Source organism: Acipenser ruthenus, chromosome 5, assembly GCF_902713425.1.
Source record: "Acipenser ruthenus chromosome 5, fAciRut3.2 maternal haplotype, whole genome shotgun sequence".
NCBI lineage: Eukaryota > Metazoa > Chordata > Actinopteri > Acipenseriformes > Acipenseridae > Acipenser > Acipenser ruthenus.
Window position 1 is genome coordinate 40,674,611 of NC_081193.1, and position 22,878 is coordinate 40,697,488.

Sequence of the window (22,878 nt, forward strand, 5' to 3'; positions counted from 1 at the left end):
TCTTTTTGTCTTGAGTCTGGGGTGTGTGTGTGTGTCAGTCTCCCGGAAGTCTTATGTGCTGCTCTTGGGGAGAAAGCGTGCACGTTTTGGTGTTAGGCTATGACTAGGGGTGGTGTTTGGGGGGGATTTATATAATAAAATATTGTGCTACCATAAATTTGCGCAACCAGGTGCTAACTAGATTACCATGCTAATGCCTACTCTCATTGACCACGAATAGTGGAGACTATTGTAGCGTGGTTTGTTTATTGTTTTTTCTCTTTGGTGTGAATCCCCATTATTATTATTACTATTCCTATGGGTGTTATTTTTATTATAAGTATTACTAGAACTTGTTTGAGCCTTTGCAGTGTAATATTTATTTGTTTTACAGAGCACAAATTGTTTGGTAGTTAATAACCACTGGTGTTGCCACTACTATTCTGGTCCAATAAGTTGTTTGCCTGGTGATACTTATTAGCATTGAATTTTGTTTATAATTACCTTTTTGCTACTAGTGGTTGCTTGCTGGTATTTAATTTTATACTTAACTACCTTGTTGCTACCATTTGTAACTCCTCTGTATTGGATCCTGCATCTTTTTGTCCTGTAAAATGCTTTGAGATACACCTGTATGAAGGGCACTATATAAATAAACTTTGATTTGATATACAAGCTACCTCACCGCTGATAATTCTTACCTATCTGTATTGTATTTGCCTTTAAACACCTTGTTGCTGCTATTTGTAACTTTTCTGTATTGGATTTTGCATGCATAAACAGTTATATTTTACATTGTGGTGGTCTCTCTTTGTTCCCTCTCAGTATAGATTTCTACCCTTTGTAGACAAATCTGTGTGTTTTAAGTAATCTGTTAAAGCTAAAACTAATCTCTGAAGGTGCAATACCTTAAGTGGCGTAGTCTGGCTACAGGATTTTAGTATATCCCAATAGTGAAGCTCCCTTGTCTGGTCCTCGCCCGTGGGACACTACAACTGCACTAGGGTGTAGCTCAGGGATGTCAAACATATAGCTCACGGGCCAGAGCCACCCCCCCAGAGCGATGTCACCCGGGCCACCGAATATATTCTGTGGAATTTTATTCAATAGGATACAGGTAAAAAAAATTGTTGAAAAATACCAAAATCACAATAGATACATAGCCATTTTTTTAATTTAACACTCACCAAAAGATAAAGACAAATAATTAATGACTGCTGCTGCTGCTGCTTCCAAATACCATATAGTTATTGTAATGTTTTGACACTCGGAATGAAGTGTTAAGTTGTACAGAAGCCATTTATTTGTGTGGCATAAATATTTACTGTAGTTATCAATTATACAAATGTAGTCGTTTTTTTCAACTTTCCACTTCTGGTCTGCAAACATAATTATCAGAACAGCAGTGTGTTTTATATACTCACACTAACTTTTATCAATTATCAAAAGGGTAATTCCATACCAGCTCAACCACAGCTGTTGCCTGACCATCTCAAATTTTGCTAGAAAAAGTTACCTGGGCCCGCCGAGTTCAGAAATGGTAATCAAATTATTATTATTTTTCTTTTTTTAATTTTCCCTTTGAGCGGTGACCTAGCAAAGGTCAAACTAAAGTGAAAAATCACCCTGGGCTCAATTTAGATGCTACCATCATGTGTAGCATCTCGTTTGACTTGTAATGAATAGAGCTTTTGAGAAAAAAATACCAGGAGCACCTAACTCACTTTTGGCAAGTTGCCAGACGAGGGGTAAGTGACAAGTTTTATTCGAACTTCAGCCCAACCCTTTACCCTGTAGGGGATGCTGGTCCTAAAATGTTAGTATTGCTGTAAGAACCTTAGGAACCAGTCTTGTTGAAACACTTTTGGTTTCAAGCCCCTCCACTGGTCATTAACCCCCTCTGAAATGTGAATTTTTGGTAGGCTGAAATAACTCATGTGGGGGGGCTCCCAACTGTATTTTTGGATAGATTTACTTAGATAGATTTTGATGAGATCTACAAGAATCAAGCAATACATTTTGGTATCTGTGGATTTTGGATTTTTGGCAGATTTTTGCAGTTGCATTTGTCATGCATTCGAGCATTGCTTATGGTCACTTTTGTGAGGATAAAGTACCACTAGCCCTAACCGAACCTGCATTGTTCTTCAATATTGCATTGTCTGAAGTTAGATCTAGAATAAAAAGTGACAGAGTGTGCTTCCAGTGGCACTAGCTTGGAGCTGAGGGGTTATGACCTTGCATGTGGAACTTAGATTTCTTTGTTACAGTGACACATTTGAAACTACCAAAACCTCAATTAGTTGCATTTTAAAAACTACAAACTGATAAACACAAAAAATAGATTATTTTGCCAAGCTTTAGGTGCTTGAGAGGTTAACAACTTTCAGCATCACTAGAATTTCACGTCTACTCCTACTGAAATTTAACTAAAAATCTCAGTTCTTATGACTAAGTATATAACATTTTAAAAGTTGCATGCAGAATGTGGCTGGTTAATAACTGCTATAGAAACCACACAACACAAAGTTCAGTAATCATTAAAATGACTGTGGGCTTGAACTGGAACTACTATGCTACCCAGCTCCTGGTCCAGGCCCTGGTACTCTCCCGCCTAGACTACTGCAACTCCCTCCTGGCTGGCCTCCCTGCGTCCACCACCCGTCCGCTCCAGCTCATCCAGAACTCTGCTGCCCACCTGGTGTTCTCTCTGCCTCGCTTCGCCCACGCTACTCCACTACTCCGCTCGCTCCACTGGCTCACGATCACTGCTCGCATCCAGTTCAAGACTCTTGTACTAGCCTACAGATGCCTTGACCAGACTGCACCCAGCTACCTCCAGACCCTCATCTCTCCCTACACCCCCACTCGACCTCTCTGCTCCGCCTGCACTAGAAGACTAGCTCTACCTCCGCTACGCTCCCCTGCCTCCAGAGCCCGCTCCTTCTCCACCCTTGCTCCGCAGTGGTGGAATGACCTTCCTACAGATGTCAGGACTGCCCAGTCCCTGACCACATTCCGGCACCTCCTTAAGACTCACCTCTTCAAACAGCACCTGTAGAACTCCTCTGTTTGTATCCTGGGACACTATCACCCTTCATGTAAATGTGCTTTATTTTGCTCTTATCTGCCCCCTATTTTACTGCATTTAATCCTGTACTTCAGAATACTGTAATCTGCCAAGTGTTTAACCTGTAGTACTTTGTATTTAATCACATCCTGATGTAACTATCACTATTTAATCATATCCTGATGTAACTATCACTATTATCTGCTGTATTATTGAATTGTGGTTTGTCACACTTGTACTTTGCTTGAACAAAAGTTATTGTATTTCTTGCTCTTATTGTATTACTTGTATTGTAACACTTGAAGTGTATTTGCTTACAATTGTAAGTCGCCCTGGATAAGGGCGTCTGCTAAGAAATAAATAATAATAATAATAATACGAAACTGTTCTGTGTTAAACAAAATTAGAAGTACAGATAGGACTACCAAATGCAATCATTTCGATGCATCGTGATGTTTTTTTTTTTTTTTTAAACAATACAGTAAACGCAGATGTAACATCAGACAGCACAGATAGTTTTACATTATAGTAAAAACGGTGAGATTATTTTAATATACCATACATAGGGCCTCATTTACTAAAGGTTCTTAAAAGTAGCCACAATCCCGTAACACGCGTCTTAAAACTATAAGTAAGTTGATATTTTCTAAGTTGAATGCCGCTTATTAAGACACGTGCTCTGGAGATTGTTAGCATAGCACGCGACTCGTCTCACATGGTGCGTGTTAACAATTAGCACAGCTCTTATTATAAGACGTGCCTTATCATGAGGTGCACCTGTATGGCAAGCCAAATTATCATTTAGAGATATCTCTAATTGCATTTTAAGATATCTTGAAATATTTAGAGATATCTGTAAAACATTTCAAGATATCTCAAATTGAATTCCAGATATCTTTAATTGTGCAGTTTTTAAGATATCTAAAATTAATTTAAAGATATCTGTAAATCAATTTGAGATATCTAAAAATGAAATAAAGATATCTCAAATTGATTTACAGATATCTTTAAATACTATGGAAACCATATGGATTGTGCTAGCATGGCACGCCAAACTGTCATTTAGAGATATCTTAAAATGAGGGTTTTAAAGATATCTCTAAATAATTTAAAGATATCTCGAAATAACTTCCTGTTCATTTAAAGATATCTTTAAATCGTTTGAAGATATCTTCAAATAACTTCCTGTTCATTTAGAGATATCTCTAAATCATTTAGAGATATCTCTAAATATCTTCCTGTTCATTTGAAGATATCTTCAAATGGACAGGAAGTCCATTGAAAACATAGAGCATTTTCACAGGAAGTCATTTTGAGATATCTTGAAATGGCTTCCTGTTCATTTGAAGATATCTTCAAATGATTTAGAGATATCTCTAAATGAACAGGAAGTTATTTCGAGATATCTCTAAATGATTTAGAGATATCTCTAAATAAATGGGAAGTTATTTCAAGATATCTCTAAATGATTTAGAGATATCTCGAAATGAACAGGAAGCTATTTGAAGATATCTTCAAATGATTTGCAGATATCTTTAAATGAATAGGACATTATTTAGAGATATCTCTAAATGATTTAAAGATATCTGAAAAGTATTTAAAGATATCTCAAAAACATTTAGAGATATCTTAAAATGATTTAAAGATATCTAAAAATGCATTTTAGATATCTCATTTAAAGCTCCATTTAAAGATATCTTCAAATGATTTAAAGATATCTAAAAATGCATTTTAGATATCTTAAAATGATTTAGAGATATCTCTAAATATTTGAAGATATCTTCAAATATTTAGAGATATCTGGAAATGATTTAGAGATATCTTCAAATATTTAGAGATATCTATAAATGAATTAGAGATATATCTAAATGATAATTTGGCTTGCCATACACCTGAAGATCACCAAATGATGCCATACATAGGGGCCACTGACTATAAAAGAATGAGCGGTTATTGAGGTGGTGTGGGAAAGTGTAGGAGAGACAGCGTTTGCAAGCAGTTGGAGCGCACACCACACGCAAAATCAGTCTTTTCCTTATACTCAAAGCCCTTCGTTTCCTCTTCTATTTTTAACCACGTGATGTCCCTTTAAATATATTTTGAGCCAATTTGCTTTCTTAATCAAACTCTAATTACCAATTGCTTCTTTTTACCCCCTTTTTTTGCGCTACAGATGTTCTCCAACAAAAACAATATTTTAAAAAGTTTGTATCATTGTCTTCAATTAGGTGCTGCCAAGGAATAAACACACATCCAATTTCTTGCATGTGCAAAAAACAAATTTAAAGGCACTGATTTGTGCTGAAACTGTCTATATCTTTTTAGAAATGTAATAAACTACTTTAATATTTGTACTTTGTGTGTGCGCCATAAATCTGTTCTCTGCATAGGTAAGAAATTGGATGTGTGCGTAAGATATAGATATATGCATACAAGCCTACATACATAGTAATGTATATTGTTACTATTTTGAAGGTTCAGCGAATGTTGTGTAAAGCGAAAGGTCTGCAGTTCAACTGCCCTGGCGGAGGAACATGCTGACCAGCCTGTAGATGAGTCCATTCAGTCTGAACCCTTCACATCACCTCTACATGACATTACCCCACAGAGGCCAAGGGAACATCCTGTCACACCAGAGGTATGATTCTGCTATCCTCATTCAACAAAGGCGTCAACATAGAATGCCGCAGCGCCCTCTGAAAAGGCTTGGTAAACATATGCACAGCCAGTACCTGATTCAGCGCAGACTCTGCCAGGCTGTAGAAAGGTGGCAATACAGTGCATATGTACACAATAGGGATATGCTGTTGAGCATGGCAGCTATTAACAACACATTACAAGGAGATACTGATACATTAAACTTGCTAGCCAGACATATTGCTGACAGATCCAACAGGGCTCAGGGTGGATCCAGCAGCAGCGTGCCTGGGACATCGCAGCCGACAACCCCATCCGTGACTCTGCCACAGCCTCTGAGAAGAGGATTATGCAGGCAAAGGGGTGGCCTCTCCAGACAGGTGGATCCTTCACCTCCTGCAAGAGAAATGCGAAGACAGTAGTGAAAACACCGTTAAGTCTGTCGTCCAATAACAAAGAACAAAATGACATATTGTTTTGATTATATCATATGTATATTAAAAATACATACATGCAAAACATGCAATGACGTTTTGTCGTATTTCTCTTCCACTCCCAGCATCTTGGCCCACCTGATGTTCCTCGGGGATAGGGTCTGGCACGATAGGTTCCTGTATGTCCCCCGCAAAGCCATTATTGACGGCTATATTATGTAGAATGCAGCAGGCAACAATAACTTTGACTAACTTTATCGCAATTGTACTGTAGCACTCGACTTTTTAACAATAAAAAAAAAAAAAAGTCCGCTCAGTGATAGAGCATGTGGACTGATGTGCAGTATTGTAACGTAACTTCCCTGGGGTGGTAGGTGCCATTTACAGGACTCAATAGCCAGGGTCAGCAGGGGTATCCACTGTCACCTATTCACAGGCATTAACAGAAGCAAAACATGATTGAATGTTGGTGCAATTACACATCATTCCCAGGCAACAGTAAGTAGTCTCCACTAACTTACCTAGCAGCCATCCATCATCATAAATGCCATCTTCAAAATTAGCGTTTAAGGAGGAGTGCCGTAATATATAGTCGCGGGCACTACCTGGATGGCCGGCAATCACACTCAGGATTCGCATTTGCGCATCACACACCACCTGTACATTAATGGAGTGGAAATGTTTCCTATTTCTAAAAATGTGCTCAATCTCACTAGGTGGTGATATGGCGATGTGCATACAATCTTTAGCTCCTACCACATTGGAGAAGCCAGCCACCTGGTGGAAACCCACCTTCAGCTCCTGCAATGCTGACCTCTGTGTGGGAAACAATATATAGTTCCTGGTCAGTTTCACCATGGCATGCAATACCTGCTGGAAACATATAGAAAAGGTTGGTGGAGAGATGCCAGCAACTGCAGCTACTGTGGTTTGAAATGACCCAGAGGCTAGGTAATGTAATGAGCACAGTAATTTCACTAGACCAGGCACAGCATGACTCCTGTCAGGTTGGATGTCCTCCTTAATTTCCTCATACAAAGCTAGTATTGTATGTGTGCTCAATCAGTATCTGGTGACGATTTCTTCCTTTGTCAAACCTAGTAATGTTTGCTGTGCCCTAAACATTCTGGGTGTACTTTGTGCTTTTTTCTTCTTCATCTCTCCTTCTATAACGGTGCCTTTCTCTCTTGGCAAGTAGTGCCTCCATGATGGGATAAAACACTTGTGCCGACAAGCAACTTTTTATAAGACGAACCTTGGCTCGTCACACTTGCTTTCCATTCGTGCTATCTAGCACGCAATTTAAGGTGCGTCTCATGATTAGCACAGTTTAGTAAATATCATCTGAATATTATTAGCCTCATTAGTGCTCTCATGCCACTTCTTTCGCATACATCACCGTGTATTTTGCATATTCAACAGATGCTAATGAACCAGTTGTCTTATTTTTAAGGCGTGTGTGTTAACTCATGTCTTGTGCTTTAAATCACGTTTTATCGTGGTTGATAAATACTGGATTATCTAGCACGCATCTTATGGCATAAGAACCTTTAGTAAATGAGGCCCATAGTACTTACCTGGAATTCTGATTTCCTCACTATTTTCCCAGAATTTCTTTGTATTCTTTGTCGAGATATTTCTTGTGCTGCTTATCATAAAGACCAGTCTATTGCTGCACTGCTATAATCAGACGTTTCCCCATCTTGCCTATGATATTTAGAGTGCAAATGAACATGAAGAACTGGGTTGCAAAAAACTTTTCGTTTGACATTATTGCTTGTTTTCTTCCAGGACTGTGTTTGTGACACTGTGTTTTGCAGCCTGCTTGCTACACATGATGGACACCAAGCTTGGGAGAGGTGTTGGAAGGGGAGTTCTGATTGGTTGCATTGTGTAAATGTTGCACATGTATGCAAATGATGGGCTATAAAATAGGGTGGTTTCAGCAGCTTAGAGACCACTTTTGATATGCAGTGGGAGCTTATGACACTCTGTGGTGCAGTAGAGAATTACAGTGCCCACAGTTTGACTCTGTTGGCTGCTCAACGGTAATTTTCAGTCTCATACTTTTTTTCAGTCTTGCAATAGCTGGTTTGCTGCACTATTATTCTGTAACTTTATTTTTGTAGTTAATTTTCCATATTTTTTTCAAAACAAGACCGCACAGCCAAAGGAAATTTTGAGATTGGAAACCACAAACTACGGTAAGCATGTCAAAAAGATCATGAAATGGTTAAACCCTCAAGCACCTAAAGTTTATCCAGACTATCTATTTTTTTTTTTTTTTAATTAAATGAATGATACAGTACTCCAATGATTGCTGCCACCCAGTGGTCACAGTGATTTAGTGTCATCTGTTAATTTTTAGCTTACCATATTGTGATAAAATAAGCCCATGAAGAAAGAGACAGATTCATTAGCATTTCCTTTAAAACATTTCTTTAAAAACAACTTGATCCCTATTTTCATTTTTATTGTAACATGTGTAACCTGCTATTTCTGCAGGTAAAATCATTCACTTTGCTCACTGAGTAAGGTAATGTAAAGCACCAGGTTTTTCCAGGAGTCAGTGGGAACTCCCTTGGAGCAATGTATATGTTACAGTGAAAGTGTGAAATCCAGTGATTGTACAGAATCCCTAGTGACTGTATACAATCACTGGCCAGTAGTGAATGTATGAAACTGAATTCTGTTGTACACTAGTCATTGTACACATTCACTGTCACATGTTAGTAAAAGTATGAGAAATGTATAAAATCATACAAAGACCAGTAAAATGAAAATGGATTTCTATTAATAAAGGAGCTGCTGTACTATATTAGCACTCATAATTTAGTCCAAACCAATGATATTATTGTTTTTAAAATGAATCTTATAAGCTAGTACAGTCACGCTAGTATAGGCAAAATACAAGAAACATATAGACTTCAAGTATTCAATTACTTATTAAACAACTTAATCTTCAAACAAATTAGATTATAATAAACAACAGATGCACGTAAAATGTCCATAGAATAGAAACTCAAGGAAAAAGCAAAAATTATAAAATGCTGTAGTTCCAAAAATTAGTAATGCAGTTTAAACTATAAATGCATGTAAAATGTTCATTTATAAACGTAAATAAAAAAGGCCTCTACGCATGCGCTACCAGTGATTCTATACACACTGATTTCACACTTTCACTGTAACATATACAAACAGAACTGTCTGGTTGTTTGTCAGGAATTTACAGAAAAGGTGTGTCTTATTTTTTTACTTTGTTATCAGGGAGAGGCAAACCTCCTAAATATCCAGTTTGTATGCAGTCAGAAGCAGGTATTAACCATCAGTGTGATAGGCGCAGCACATTACATCAATTACATACTAAAGCAGCTGAACCATTCACATATTTTAGGTGATTAAGGATACAGGACACATTTCAATTAACATTTACCTGGAAAAATTGGTTCCCGGGAAATGCAAATTAACTCAATAAAGATGTGAGAATTTTGGATTTGTTGTCAGTGATGTTAAACAAATCAAAATTAAAATGGCTTGCACTGTCAATTGCATTAATTTATATATTTCTGAAATACTTTTCCCAGCTTATCGTTAAGTGAAGTGGACAATAAACAAACAAAAAAGTCCCTCTGATTATTGTCTGTTTCTCTTGCTGTAATACAAATGTCTAAGCAAACACACGTTTTCTTGTATGACAGCAATGATTGAATTTGACAGAATATTAAGTCAATATTATTTGTTTTTATTTAGCAGACGCCTTTATCCAAGGCACCTTACAGAGACTAGGGTGTGTGAACTATGCATCAGCTGCAGAGTCACTTACAACTACATTTCATCTGAAAGACGGAGCACAAGGAGATGACTTGCTCAGGGTCACACAATGAGTCAGTACAATAGCATTGCAGATTTCCATATGTAAACCTTTTAGAAAACCAACTAGATCACAAGACTTGGAATCTTCAAAATGTAAAGCTTCTTAGTGGATGAAATTTGATGTCAAAACAACACAGATGGCCATCTGTTTGTGGCACCTCAAATAACTACGAAGCACCATGAAGGTAATAAGGAACACGTTTTCTGTTTTTGTCCCAAGGTGCCTGTACCTATATGATGGCTATAAGTTACAAAATGCTTGAATTAACATTTACGGACAACCTGCTTTTTTAAAATAGTACTTCCAGTACAAGTTAAATTGGAACAATGTTTAGATAGTCTAATTAGATAGATAATGTATTTATTATGAGACATTATTCCAATTTAGTTGATTCACATGTTTTCCAATGTTAGCCATTTAGGTTTCACATTGTGGGGTTTTAAGTACTCTTGGAACTGGAATAATGTGGAATTGGGGCCGAAGCGGGACCTAGTGGCATTCACATTTTAGAAAATTGCTTGCTGCACATCTGCCATTTTGAAGATTACAGACGAGACGACTGGTCGCAGAGTTTTCTTGATATGAGTTTATTATTTTTTTACAAAAATACATGGTGACTCCCTGTCTGTTGTTATTTTATTAATAATATATGAATATATAACGTGGTAATGCGATTAGCTCTGGTAATGAGGTGGCATAATATAGATGTATGTGCCTACCTGTTTTGGGTCTCCTGTTGAACAAAATATTCAATGATATCCTCATCGTTGGATTGAACTAATAGCAGTAAACACAAAAATAAAAACAATAAATTTAGAATGAAACGTCAAGAAAAATACACACTTCATCCTGTCGTCTCGCTTGCAATCTTTAAAATGGCGGATGTGCAGCAAGCAATTTTCTAAAATGTGGGCGGAGAGTACAACTCACATGATTGATGACCGATCTCAGTATAGAGTGTATAAGCAAGTAAACTCAGTATATAGTTTATGCATCTCAGTATAGAGTGTATCAGGCTGATTCAGTTATAATGTTGATCATCTAAGATTGTGAATCAGAGCCATGATCTGCCCCTAACTAAAGATTATATTAATAGCATAATTATGGCCACTGAATCCTGCAGGCGATGCCCAGCCTGGCTTGTCTCTACCTGGTCTGTAGGGAACCTGATAAGTAGGGGTTGCTGACGTGTCATGAAGTTAACTATCATCAGGTCTCTCCTCCTAAAACTTTCGTCGATAGCACTCTGGAGTAACCCCAACTCAAGTGAAGATAGCCACCTTTAGAGTGGGGTAGTCCATCATCCCGGCCGGGGACTGAGTTCTCACCGGTGCCTGTGCCTCCCCCATCAGCTGAGGTAGCTGGTCCACTGAGTAATACAGTAATAAAACTACAAACAAAAGGTGCTGCTTCTTGCAGCTTCCCTCAGCCTCCGCTCTCCGGTATGACTCGGGCTTCAAAGATACTTTATTGGTCCCTCACTCACACTCACGGGGTTGCCCAGTATTCCCCAGCTGTACTACAAGAACGCCCCAGTATGGGAATGTGAAATTTAAATTATATTATTGTGGCTGTCTTCCTTAGCCTCGCTTACCTGCCGCTTTCGCTTGCTCCCTACACTGGTGTTCTTTGCCTTTTACTCCAGGTTTATGAACCCAGCTCCCGCTGTCGTTTCTCCTAGAAGGGCCAGCACAATGGAACAGCAAAGCATCACTTTTATTGGTTGAGTGACCCCCCTCACCCAACCTCTCTGTCATTGTCATGACAGACAGGCGGATCCCACAGGGCTCCCGAACATGCCTGCGCCTGATAACCAGTACAGGTCTCCTCTATCACAGGCCAGTTTCAGAAATACTTGTTCTTGGTGAAGTATTTGCAACAGAGGGGAAAACAGTGGTAAGGTGTCTGTTTTAATATTGGGTAAAGTTACCTGTTTTATTGGATTAAAAATGTAAATGCTCATGCTAATGGTGAAACAATATTTTAAAAAAATAAAAATTTGTGTTGTTTAAGGTTTTAGTGTGTGCAAGAGAACAACCATGGTTTGCACTGTTATTAGTTCCAATGTTTTCATCTTATTTTATTTTTCTAGGTTAAAATGCTTGGGTATTCAAAGGCTGTAAAGTCGCTCCCTTTTGTAAAGAAAGGGATGACAGCTATGCTGCCACAACTTTCTTACAGTTAGATGCCTTGTCAATGGGGCTCTAAAACTAACCAGTATCAGATGAACAAAGTTTTTTTTGTTGTTGTTTTGATTGTTTTTCAAAATGCCTGTGTGAAAAATAGTATGATTTAAATGTCTTAAATGTTCTTTCACAAAACAGTTTTTTTTATATATATATAAATGTTGATTTAGTTGTACATTGTCAAGACCTGGCTACATATAGGAAATATACTTCACTATTCAGGTTAAAACTAAAATAAACTTTTGCAGTGTGTATAGTTAATGGTAAATATTTCAGGTACTTACTGAATGCATAACAAAGCAAAGATTCTCCAGTGGCTAACCTAGTATAATACCACTTTTGGAGTGCAGGGAGCACTGCATTGGCCTTTTCCCTCATCAGGGTGAGGAAAGAAATGCTTCAAGGACCTCTGCATGCTTCAGCAACACCTACTGGTCAGGTTACAAGTCCAAGTGTGGACTTCCCTACCTCGTCTCCAGGGTTTAGAGGCTTGGTAACATCTGTTGCTGAGGTTCAGGAAGTAAAAAGTGCTGACTGCGGGAACAAAGCTCACCAGTTGATGGTAAGTGAGTTGCAGTTGTGTGCCAACCAAGATGAGTACAGTATTTCAAATTCGGGGAAGAAAATTGGTAAGACACAAAAAGGGAACGTATGATGCCATGAAGTGGGAGAAACCACCTCCATGTAGTGAATGGAAAGCTGTAACTTCAGTTTGAAATTAAGATACTATTTAATAACTAGCACAAATTACAAACAAACAAAGCTGATACAAGTTCATACAATTTTATTTATCTTGGGAGATGTGGGTTTGGTGATCTATATGGCTAAGGTTAAATATTTAATGGATATTTTACAGATAATCTTGTATTGATCATTGTTAAAAAAAATAATTAAAATTGCACTAGTCTTTACAGTAAGAACCTGTTTAGAATAAAATATACCCAACATTATTCAGCTTATTCCTACTGGACATAACTCTTCATTCAAAATTAAATTAATCACAGTATATTAAAACACAATTAAATTAAAGTGTGTATTTCTTCCTTTTGCAACTGAAAAGCAGCTAAAAAAAAAAAAAAAAAAGATTAACAGGCCTCTTGTAACATAGATTGGTGTCAATTTAGTTTTTGTGTAGTATGTTAATACATTAATATTATCAACAATACTTGCAAGGTAAGAGACTTGTAAGTAGAATGTAATTCCTCAAATAGATGTATTACTTTTAAATTTGATAGGTACTTGCAGATGAGAAGCTCAAGTACAGTTTCGCTGCAACAACATGCTAGTTTCCTCAGTAACGGACAGGTGTATATGGTGGTATCAAGCATGCTAAATTAATTTAGTTTCAGGTACTGTTAGAAAGGATAAATGGACAAAGGGACAAGTTTGTTTGTCAGACAAAATAAACAAACCAAAAAACAACCTGAACAATCATTGTTGTTATACATCTTCTAGAGCAACTTCTAGGTTGTTTTCAGTCCTGGTACAGTTCTTCAGCACAGGCCTTCAATTTAAAGCCAGGTGCTACTTGGTTACTGAAACACTCCGCTTTTAACCCCACTAATCGAAATGGTGGATCAAAACATGCAGGGTCTTCCTTTAAGTAACAGCATTAGAAACTTGGTTTCGCAGTGTGTAATTGCTAGGAATGTGATGCTTAGCTAAAGGAGGTCCCGTCTGCTGTAGATTCACTGGGAATGTATCTGCAGAGTTGTGCACTATGTGTACAATCCCAGTACAAGTATTCCACCTCTTTGCAACTCATTTCTGCAATTGCTGAGTTGCACTGAAAGCTTCATATACATTAGCAGAAAATTCCTTCACCTGCTCAGCCATTAAGAGGGCCTGAAACACAAAAGAAATTTCATTAAGTGTGAAGCACTAACTCAAGCGTGATGACACTCATATATGGTAATTAAAGCTTAACCAGGTCTGACATCATCATAAAGACGTAAAAAAACAGGTCTCTAGTCGTTTTTTCTCAGGGAAAAAGCTGAGAAAACTGTTCAATGGCCGAGTGAGACCGATAGGAGCCGAAAAAAAAGGGGCAGATCTGAGCAATACACAAAGCCCCGGCACCATAGAGATAACACAGACATAAACAAACAAGATAGCTGCTTCCGCATCCAGCGCTCAAAGAATATCATTTGCAGAGCTTTTTGAGATGATATAGTAATAAAATAATGACTGGGATCACATTATTGAGGAGTTTGGTGATAAAACGAGTGATCAGGAGATGATTTATCGGTATCCACCACTATGAAGATGTATGTGAAAAATACAGCGAACGAGGGGTGGGGTGGGGCTGGAGATGCAGTACTGAGTGTCCTGTTGATATGCAGTGCCTTTTAAACCTGTTTTACTGTGAAAAAGAAATACTTTTAAACATGTGAAAATAAATTGGACCTTACGCGCGCTGAATAAATGGATCGCAAAGGGTTAAAGTTGCTGGAAGGTATAATGTTCATCAGCACTCATGCTTAGTTTCTGAATGGTGGAATATACAAAAAAATGATGCTTCTTACCTGAACAAACTGGCTTGGTGTTTCACTGCACATTGAATTAATCTGTCCATTTACTACAGGGATGACTTTGGCTAGCGGAAGACTGACATTGGACAGACTAAGAGATAAAAATAGCAAAACAAAATAAAACACAGGTACAGTATGTTAACTGGCAGACAGATAAACTTAATTCTGAAAGTAAATGCATTAAAAGCCAGTGTATGCTTAAAAAAATAATTTGTAGTCTGTGAAATGAGACACTCACTAAAAAATGATTAAACACACTTATTTTAACAACTCACAATATTACTAAAAAAACCAGCACCAACTGCAATGCTGCTGGAATATTAAATAAAAACAAAAACTGGGGGCATTTAGCAAGTTATGAAAGTAGGTGTCAAAAAAAAATATTACACCTTGTTGATTCTGAGAAAATATCCTGTTTTAACAAAGTAATTTGGAACTATGTATTCTATAAGTGTATTCAATGTTACATGTTTTTTCTACACAATTTGAATTCTTATTTGAATGTCACCTCATTGACAACTACAGTAGTCAGTGCTGTAGGTGATCCCCTTAATGTTACTTATATTAGATTCATATAACCAGTCACTCGAATGGCAGTTAGCAGCTGTACAGACCTGTCCGCTGCGATGCTCTCCCCAGGATCTTGCCGATTAGGCCTGAAAAACTCTGCCATATTGTCAAAAAGCTGGCTAAACCCACGGTTCAAACAGGTATTCAAAACAATGTAGAAGTCTGGACTGTGAAACCACAATGTTGGAGAAAAGAAAATTAAGTTTTGTTTCGTCAATACTGTGGAATTGTAAGGACTCAAGTTTACTGTACAATTGCTTAACACATTATCCAATTAAAAAAATAAGTACTGTACACAATATTTCCATTTATAACTGGTTAAGAAATGCAAAAACTGTAAATAAATGTTCCGTTCTTAGTTACTGTAAGTACTTGATAGTTATTGAGGATCTACATTATAAAATATATAACTGTAAACATTGAAACTAATGATGACTGTATGAATACGGTATTTTTTGATGCCAGTCTGTCCACTTGTGTAATAAATAGTTAAGCATGAGAACAAGTGCAAAGAAGAACTGTCCACATAACATCAGTCCACTCAGTCTACTTACCTTTCTAACAAGTCCCTGGTTTCATTTAGCAATTTTATTGTTCCAACATCTTTCTCTGTTAGACCACATGCCTGCAGAGGTAATATGAGAATGAATCTACTGAGTGACATCATAAAGTAATTTTGGATATGACCCCCAGGCTGTGGGTTTGATACTATGCTTTAAGAATCCCATCTCCTATTCATACAGACGTTAGAGAGACAAAATAAATCACAGCCAATTTTGCTTTTCTTTCCTTTTCTTTTGCAAGGGTTGTGCAAATTAAACTGCAAAATATTACTTACAAAACTATGCATTGTCTATCTTTAATGCTTTTTGCATATTTAACTACAATAACAATAATTTATAATAATTGATTGTACTTCACTGCCCACCCACCGGCATGTCATTGAGTTGGGGGAGTGTGGTGGGGTGCCCCGCCCATGTGTAGTTTGTGTTATATGTTGTATGTAGTGTGTTGGGGTATATATATTGGTGCACGGGATATAAATTGGGCTATGTAGCACAAGTGTTGTAGTATGTGAGCACGGGGAGTACACAAATTAGTTCACGTGCTGGGATTCAAGTGAATGATTAATTAGTAATTGAATCCCAGGACAACTGTACATATAAATGCACGAGTCACTCACTCTGTGTTCAAGGGCGAAGGAATGGGAGACAGTCAGGAGATTAATAATTTAAAAAAACTGCTACCCGTGCTGGAGGACCAGCACGATACTTGTTTGTTTCGTCCACTGTTTGTTAGTGTCTGTTTGTTTGGCCATTGTGCCATTTTGTTTGTTCAGTGTTTGTGTTTTGTTAAATCTTTTTATTTATTAAAACGCTCAAGCAAGCGCATTCACATTTCACAGACAGTGCTGTGTGCGTTCCCTCCGGGTCTCACGTCACCGCTCAGGCCTGCTTGCCACAGGGATTAAAGATAATTTTCAGGTGAAACAGCTTACATAATTGAGGGAAAGATTATACATCGCTGCACAAATCATTTAACCATAAAATGTTTTTATTATTTAACAGCAAAAATAATGCTTATATCGGCATTTGAAAATAAACACTGAAAACCAATTTAGTCTTCTGCAGGCAGAAAACACCATGGACTGCTATTATCAGTAACTAATTACAATGTGTTAGTTGGAAGCCATTGGTTATAGACTGCAATACATATTTTGCCTGATAATGAGAATGCAAGTGCAATTGAAAGGGCACACTGCCTCATAATCAATTCGCTTCAAAAGGTGTGTGTTATATATACACATACACACACACTATTGGTCAGAATTGTCAAGCTTTTGGAAGTAGAAATATTAAAATGTACCTGAGCTGATAAAGTGCTTTCCTCATCTGGCATCATGTACGAAGAAAGAGTCAATTTGTTTCCACTACTTTCAGCTGTGCTTGAACGTCGCCTCTGCTCCACCTGCTCTCTGATCTGGTTTACATGCTGCTCCAACTCCAGCAGAGAGATGCTCTGTTTAAGGGAAATGCTGCCAGAAAAAAATAAAATAAAAATAAAAATAATAACTTTATATTTATGTACTGGACTTTTACTTTCAAGCTACGTTGTTCAAGTAAATGACAATACATTATTTATTGTTATTTGTATTTATTTTAATCAAGCAACAGTTTTAAAAACTGTTTAAAGACAAACATTTTAAAAACGAAAGAGAAAATACAACTTACTTTAGAAATCGCATTAATGTTTACAGAAAATGCAACAGAAACAAACTTCTGAAAACTGTAAAATCAACAGTGTTCAAAATTATTAATGCACTTGTATATTCTCTGACTCGGTAGTTAACGAGAAACAGCAACATGGGAAGGTATGTAATCTCAGAATCTTGGAAGACAAAAAATAAATTTAAGGACTGGTTGGTTCCATGAATATTTTTAGAAATGTAAAATGTGTTTTTGTTTCGTTTTTTGTATTAAATGCAAAAGAAAATGGAATACATGAAAAAAATACATAGAAAACAAAATACAGCTTATAGCTTACCTTTTCTGTATTCAAATTTACTATCAATTAATATTGCTTATCTTATGTCTTAAATTTAGAAATTGCTTCACATTTTTCTCACTTGGTATTATGCTATCTATATAATGTAACATTGTTTGTTTTTCTGCCTCAAATATAATCTGTTTCATTGGTGTCTGGTTCTGTCTCACCACTTTTTTCTGTGTATAATAAATGATTGTAAACCCAAACAGTTTGCTTACTAAATTCATTTTCTGTGGGGGGCGTTGCACCCTGCACCCACGCTGGGGGATGACCCCCATACCCCCCTGCACCCACGCTGGGGGATGACCCCCATACCCCCCTGCACCCACGCTGGGGGATGACCCCCATACCCCCCTGCACCCACGCTGGGGGACGACCCCCATACCACCCTTGCCTTCTACTTAGGATTTCTAGCCTCCTACTTTAAATTAAAATGAAAAGACTGTGTATCAGATGGTTTTTATTTGAATGGTTTAAATTGTTCATTTGTGTGTGTCAGTGAAGTGCTTTGGGATCCTTGTGAAGATAGGTGTTATAGCAATGTGAATTGTTGTTGTGGTAGTGGTGGTTGTTAGAGTGAAATATTAAATTCATAATAATTGCTTGACTTACCCTCCTAAAACTTTCTGTACAGCTTTCTTCACTACAGTCATTAGTTCATTCAGGCCTTAGAGAGAGGGAAAAAAAGGCTTAAAACTACCAATAAATATGAAAGATAAAGTGATTGAAGCTGTAGTCTCTGCATAACTTACCATCCCCAAAAAGGTGCTGAATACTCGAGAGGTACTGCTGTTGTACTTCAGGGGGTGCGAATGGTGTCTGTAAAAGAAGGATGTGGCAACTTAAAGATTACATATTGCTTCACTTTAAAAATAAAACAAAATTAAAACACCCCATCCTGCGGCTTTATACTAGTATTGGAAACTTTTCTATTTAAAAAGGGTTGTCAAAATAGAGAGAAACCAAATACAGTAAGCCCTGCAAGAGACAACCTTAACAACCTTACCAGCCAGTAATCCCTGATTAAGACAACTTAAATAAGTAGCCACAACTGGTCTTAAGCAGCAACAAAGTTAAATCAGGTTTAACTAATGTAATAAATAACACAGTCTATGTTATATTTTTAGTGAGTTTTGTTTTAGTTGACTTACATTTTCCAAGGCAAACCAATTGAAAACTTACCATTCCATTCTTGCTGAGAGCAGAATTATCGAGGAATATGTATCCACCAATGATGTTTAGCTGGACATGCAACAGTACAACTAGCATACAGATACTGTATACAGCTACTATGCTTCTAGTGAAACCTAAAAGAGAAAGATATTTCCACTAAACTCCAACCTTTGCCTGTGCAAGAATCAAAGAAATTGAATAAATTAACAGTATGGATTGTCTACCCAAGGGTATTAGAAAGAAATTAATGTTTTTGTCTTTGAAATATATATATATATTTTTTTAAAGTATTTCAACCACATATTAATGCATACGCCCAATACAGATGTTTCTTCTATAACTATGTGACTTACTGATTATCTTTAAATCCTCCCAGATCTCCAGCTTATTTGGTGGCCTGGAACAGAAATTGATAATGTGTTTAATTACACTGAAAAGATTTTAAAACACAAAATAAATAAAAAATACAAAGAAATGTATGATCAAATAAATTGAAAAAGGTGGTTTGCTAGTTTTTATTCGGAAACTTTACATCCAACATACATAAAATGACAAATCTCAGAAGTTTATTTTTTTTACTGTCTGTATAACTGAGTTTTTATGGGCTAAAACAAGTTATTGTTCAGAAATGTTTTGGTGTTTTCCCAATAGACAATTCTGAAACAACTGCTTAAAAAAAACAAGAAATTGACTGTTATTTGTGCACATTTTTACAGCAATGTAATTAAATGTCATGAAGGCATTTCCATGGATACTTAAACTGTAGCAAAACATGTTAAACCAGGGAAAAAAAGAGATACCCACTTGTTCTTGAGCAAAGCTGTGAGGCTTTCTGAATTCAGGTGTTGTATGATAGCATCTCTTAAATTTGGAAGCATTGATAACACTGTCAAAAACCAAAAAAAAAAATATTTCAGTAAGGGATCTTATGCTGAATCATTTTCAGTTAAACAAGCAATGATTAAATGACTGTAGTTACATACAGGGCTACAAACTTAGATCAGACACCATATTAGCATTCCTTAAATGTCATCAGGTTACAATGAGATTCCCTCCAGATTTAAAGTTTTTGTTTGAAACTTGTCCAGATCCTGTTGTTTCTACATGCCTCTGACAGCATTGGTTAATGATCCAACTACCAGAAGGTTGCTGACCAAATGCTTTTATGTTTGGCACAGTTCCTTAAAGTTGAACACTTCTTTTCTATCAAATTATCTGGCACATCATTTTTCCCCAGTACAAAGCTTCAACTTGGTTACAGATTCTGTTCCACAAGTCTGACAATACATTGAACACAATATAAAAAGACACTAAGAGAGTTGACATTGAGCTGAAGTGTCAAAATGACATGTAATAACAGTCTGTACGTGTGCACATTTGGCACACAGCTTACCAGAACTCTGCCCCCCACAAATAAAAACAACAACTTTAATGTAATTTGTATAAACAAAAATGTTCATTCCAGTTTAAGGGGACCAAGTTGCTGAACACCTTACAATGATTCTTTATGTAAAAACTATCTCAACACATGAAGGTCATTTTTAACACCTTCAGAGACACATTCTCAACACGTGGGGGCATGAGTTACACAGCTCTTCTTTTGCAGGCACAGGGCACCTACCATTAACCTCTTTCTCCCTGTATCAAACACAAAATTAGGAATTGTTCCACTTGAGCTAGAATGACCAGTAAGATGATTTAACATTTACGTTTTTTTTTTCTAAAAGTAAAAAAAGAAATGCAATAGAAATCCTTACAACAGTTATGTGTGCTCACTTAATTGCCATCATTTGTTATTAATTTAAGATACTCTAATTACCTGTCATGTTACACGTTCTTTGGTTACTTTCAAAATGAAATTGACGACGTGCTTGTGCAATGTATTCTGCTGCTTCTCGTTCCTGAATTTGTCTCATTTTCTTCTGTGCATATTTACCCAATAGGTAAACTCCTTTAAAAACGACAAGAACATGTTTTACTCTTGGTTTACAGCTCACTTCAATAAACAAGATTTTAAAAAAAAATGTTAGTTGGTTTGGCTGGATGACGAGTCGTGTACATGAGTTAATTACGTTATAATTATATAATGCAAATTAATGTTGCAAGGATTAGGCTATCTCTTCCTTGAATAAGGCTAATCCAGTTACACACCTTATCATACGCTTGCTGTGTGTTTTACATTCATTGAAACGGAGATATAGGAAACTAATAAGAAACATTGCCTGCATTCACTGCTGAAATAAAACATATCAAGTAGACACATTGATTTCCACAAAACGTATTTTTACAAATTTGACAAAATTGATGTATGAACAGTATGAACTCTGACATCTACCAACTGTATTTTTTTTTTAATAAAGTCGTGGGGTTTACACCACCATTTGTATTAGTCTGACGCTGCACGGGAAACAGCTGATAACAAAATAACAATACTAATAATAACACTACTACGATTACGAATAATAATAATAATAATAATAATAATAATAATAATATAGGCTACCGTACCTCCAACGAAAACACCTGCAAATATAAACTTCCTTCTATGACGCTTCAGAAAACCCCACGTGGATGTCAACATTTCTTAGGAATTAAAACAACTCTTAAATAAATAAAATATATATTTTTTGTATTATTTGTATTTTAAATCATCCATAAAGGCAAGCAAAAGTCTGTTCACCACTGCACGCTCAGTTCTGAGATCAGCTGGTTCTGTCTGCACTGGAACAGGTTGATCCCTGTGAAACTTTGGCGGTTTACATATAGTTCCACATGTGAATACACAGAAACGTGCACTTAGCTTTTGCCTATGTTCTGTTGAACCAATCAACATTATGTCATGTTTCTTAGGCTAAACTTGTAAACTCGCTGTGTTAAAGTTCACAAGAATGTCTGTGAGGTGTTGCTAATCACAATGCTAAAGGTTTAAGGTTAGTATGTAATATTATAATTTGTATTAATTAATACAAGTATCGTTGTGCTTGTATTGTTTTTAGTTGCACGTTACATATGTTTGCTCACAAATATTGTAAATATATGTAACAGGTATTTTACAGTTACTTTACAGTTACACATTTTGTAAACAACCACAATGTGACCTGCTTACTGAAACCCTGTCTCATACGCGTCAATGCCGTGAATTTATGGATTGGTTTTTAACGTGTATTTATTTATTCTTTCAGAAGATAAACAAGCCCTGTTTGTGATTCTACAAAAGCTAAGACGGGAACAGATTGTGAACGAAGTTCTCCGGACAACCGTGGTGTTTGTCATCCATGTGCAGAGAAAATACAGAAATGGATACAGAACGCATTTGAAATGGTAAGAGTTTTCTCTGAGGCACAGCCAAGTGGGTGCAGGTTTGGCGCAAAAGACGGGGGAAGCGAGTGCATAGGGAGTGCAGGAAAAATTAGAGAAAGCAAGAGTGACAGAGATGGGTGGGGAGAGATAGAGAGGAAAAAGATCAAAAGAAACCAATACTACTACTAATTGTAATCATTTATTTTCATTTTTGACTCCCAGTTCTTTCCCTCATCTTATGATTTTATTTTGTGATAAAGTTAATAATTGTAAGTAATAAACGGCTTGAGCCTTTTACTCACGGTTGCAGTATCAATTCTGTCCCAGGAGAACCCGAAAACGCTACAATATGTTATTTGAAGTACTTCAATATCATTCATAACGCTAAATGTACTTGTTATAATACTGTACTGTATTAGGTAAATGTCTTCTTGTTTATTGTAGTCAGGCTTGGGCAAAATGCTTAGGTAGGCTACGTTTATTTTCAATACAAAATGAATACAAATACAAAATGCAAACTAATTTGGAAACACTGTATTTTCGATACAAAATACAATTGTATTTGTAAAATGCAATT

The 22,878-nt window shown here is 36.7% G+C and overlaps 1 protein-coding gene across 1 annotated transcript; it reads right to left on the reverse strand.

The window, feature by feature from the left end:
- Positions 1-12,949: 12,949 nt before the first annotated feature.
- LOC117402645 (peroxisomal biogenesis factor 3-like) lies at positions 12,950-21,762 on the reverse strand. The gene is made up of 12 exons (XM_034003997.3): positions 21,510-21,762; positions 20,821-20,952; positions 19,806-19,887; positions 19,355-19,398; positions 19,011-19,135; positions 18,581-18,647; positions 18,441-18,495; positions 17,148-17,316; positions 15,836-15,906; positions 15,326-15,448; positions 14,706-14,802; positions 12,950-14,025 (listed from the first exon to the last, which is right to left on the reverse strand). The coding sequence occupies exons 1-12, from the start codon at positions 21,580-21,582 to the stop codon at positions 13,942-13,944; spliced, it is 1,122 nt and encodes a 373-aa protein (XP_033859888.3). The 5' UTR covers positions 21,583-21,762; the 3' UTR covers positions 12,950-13,941.
- Between the last annotated feature and the right edge of the window lie 1,116 nt (positions 21,763-22,878).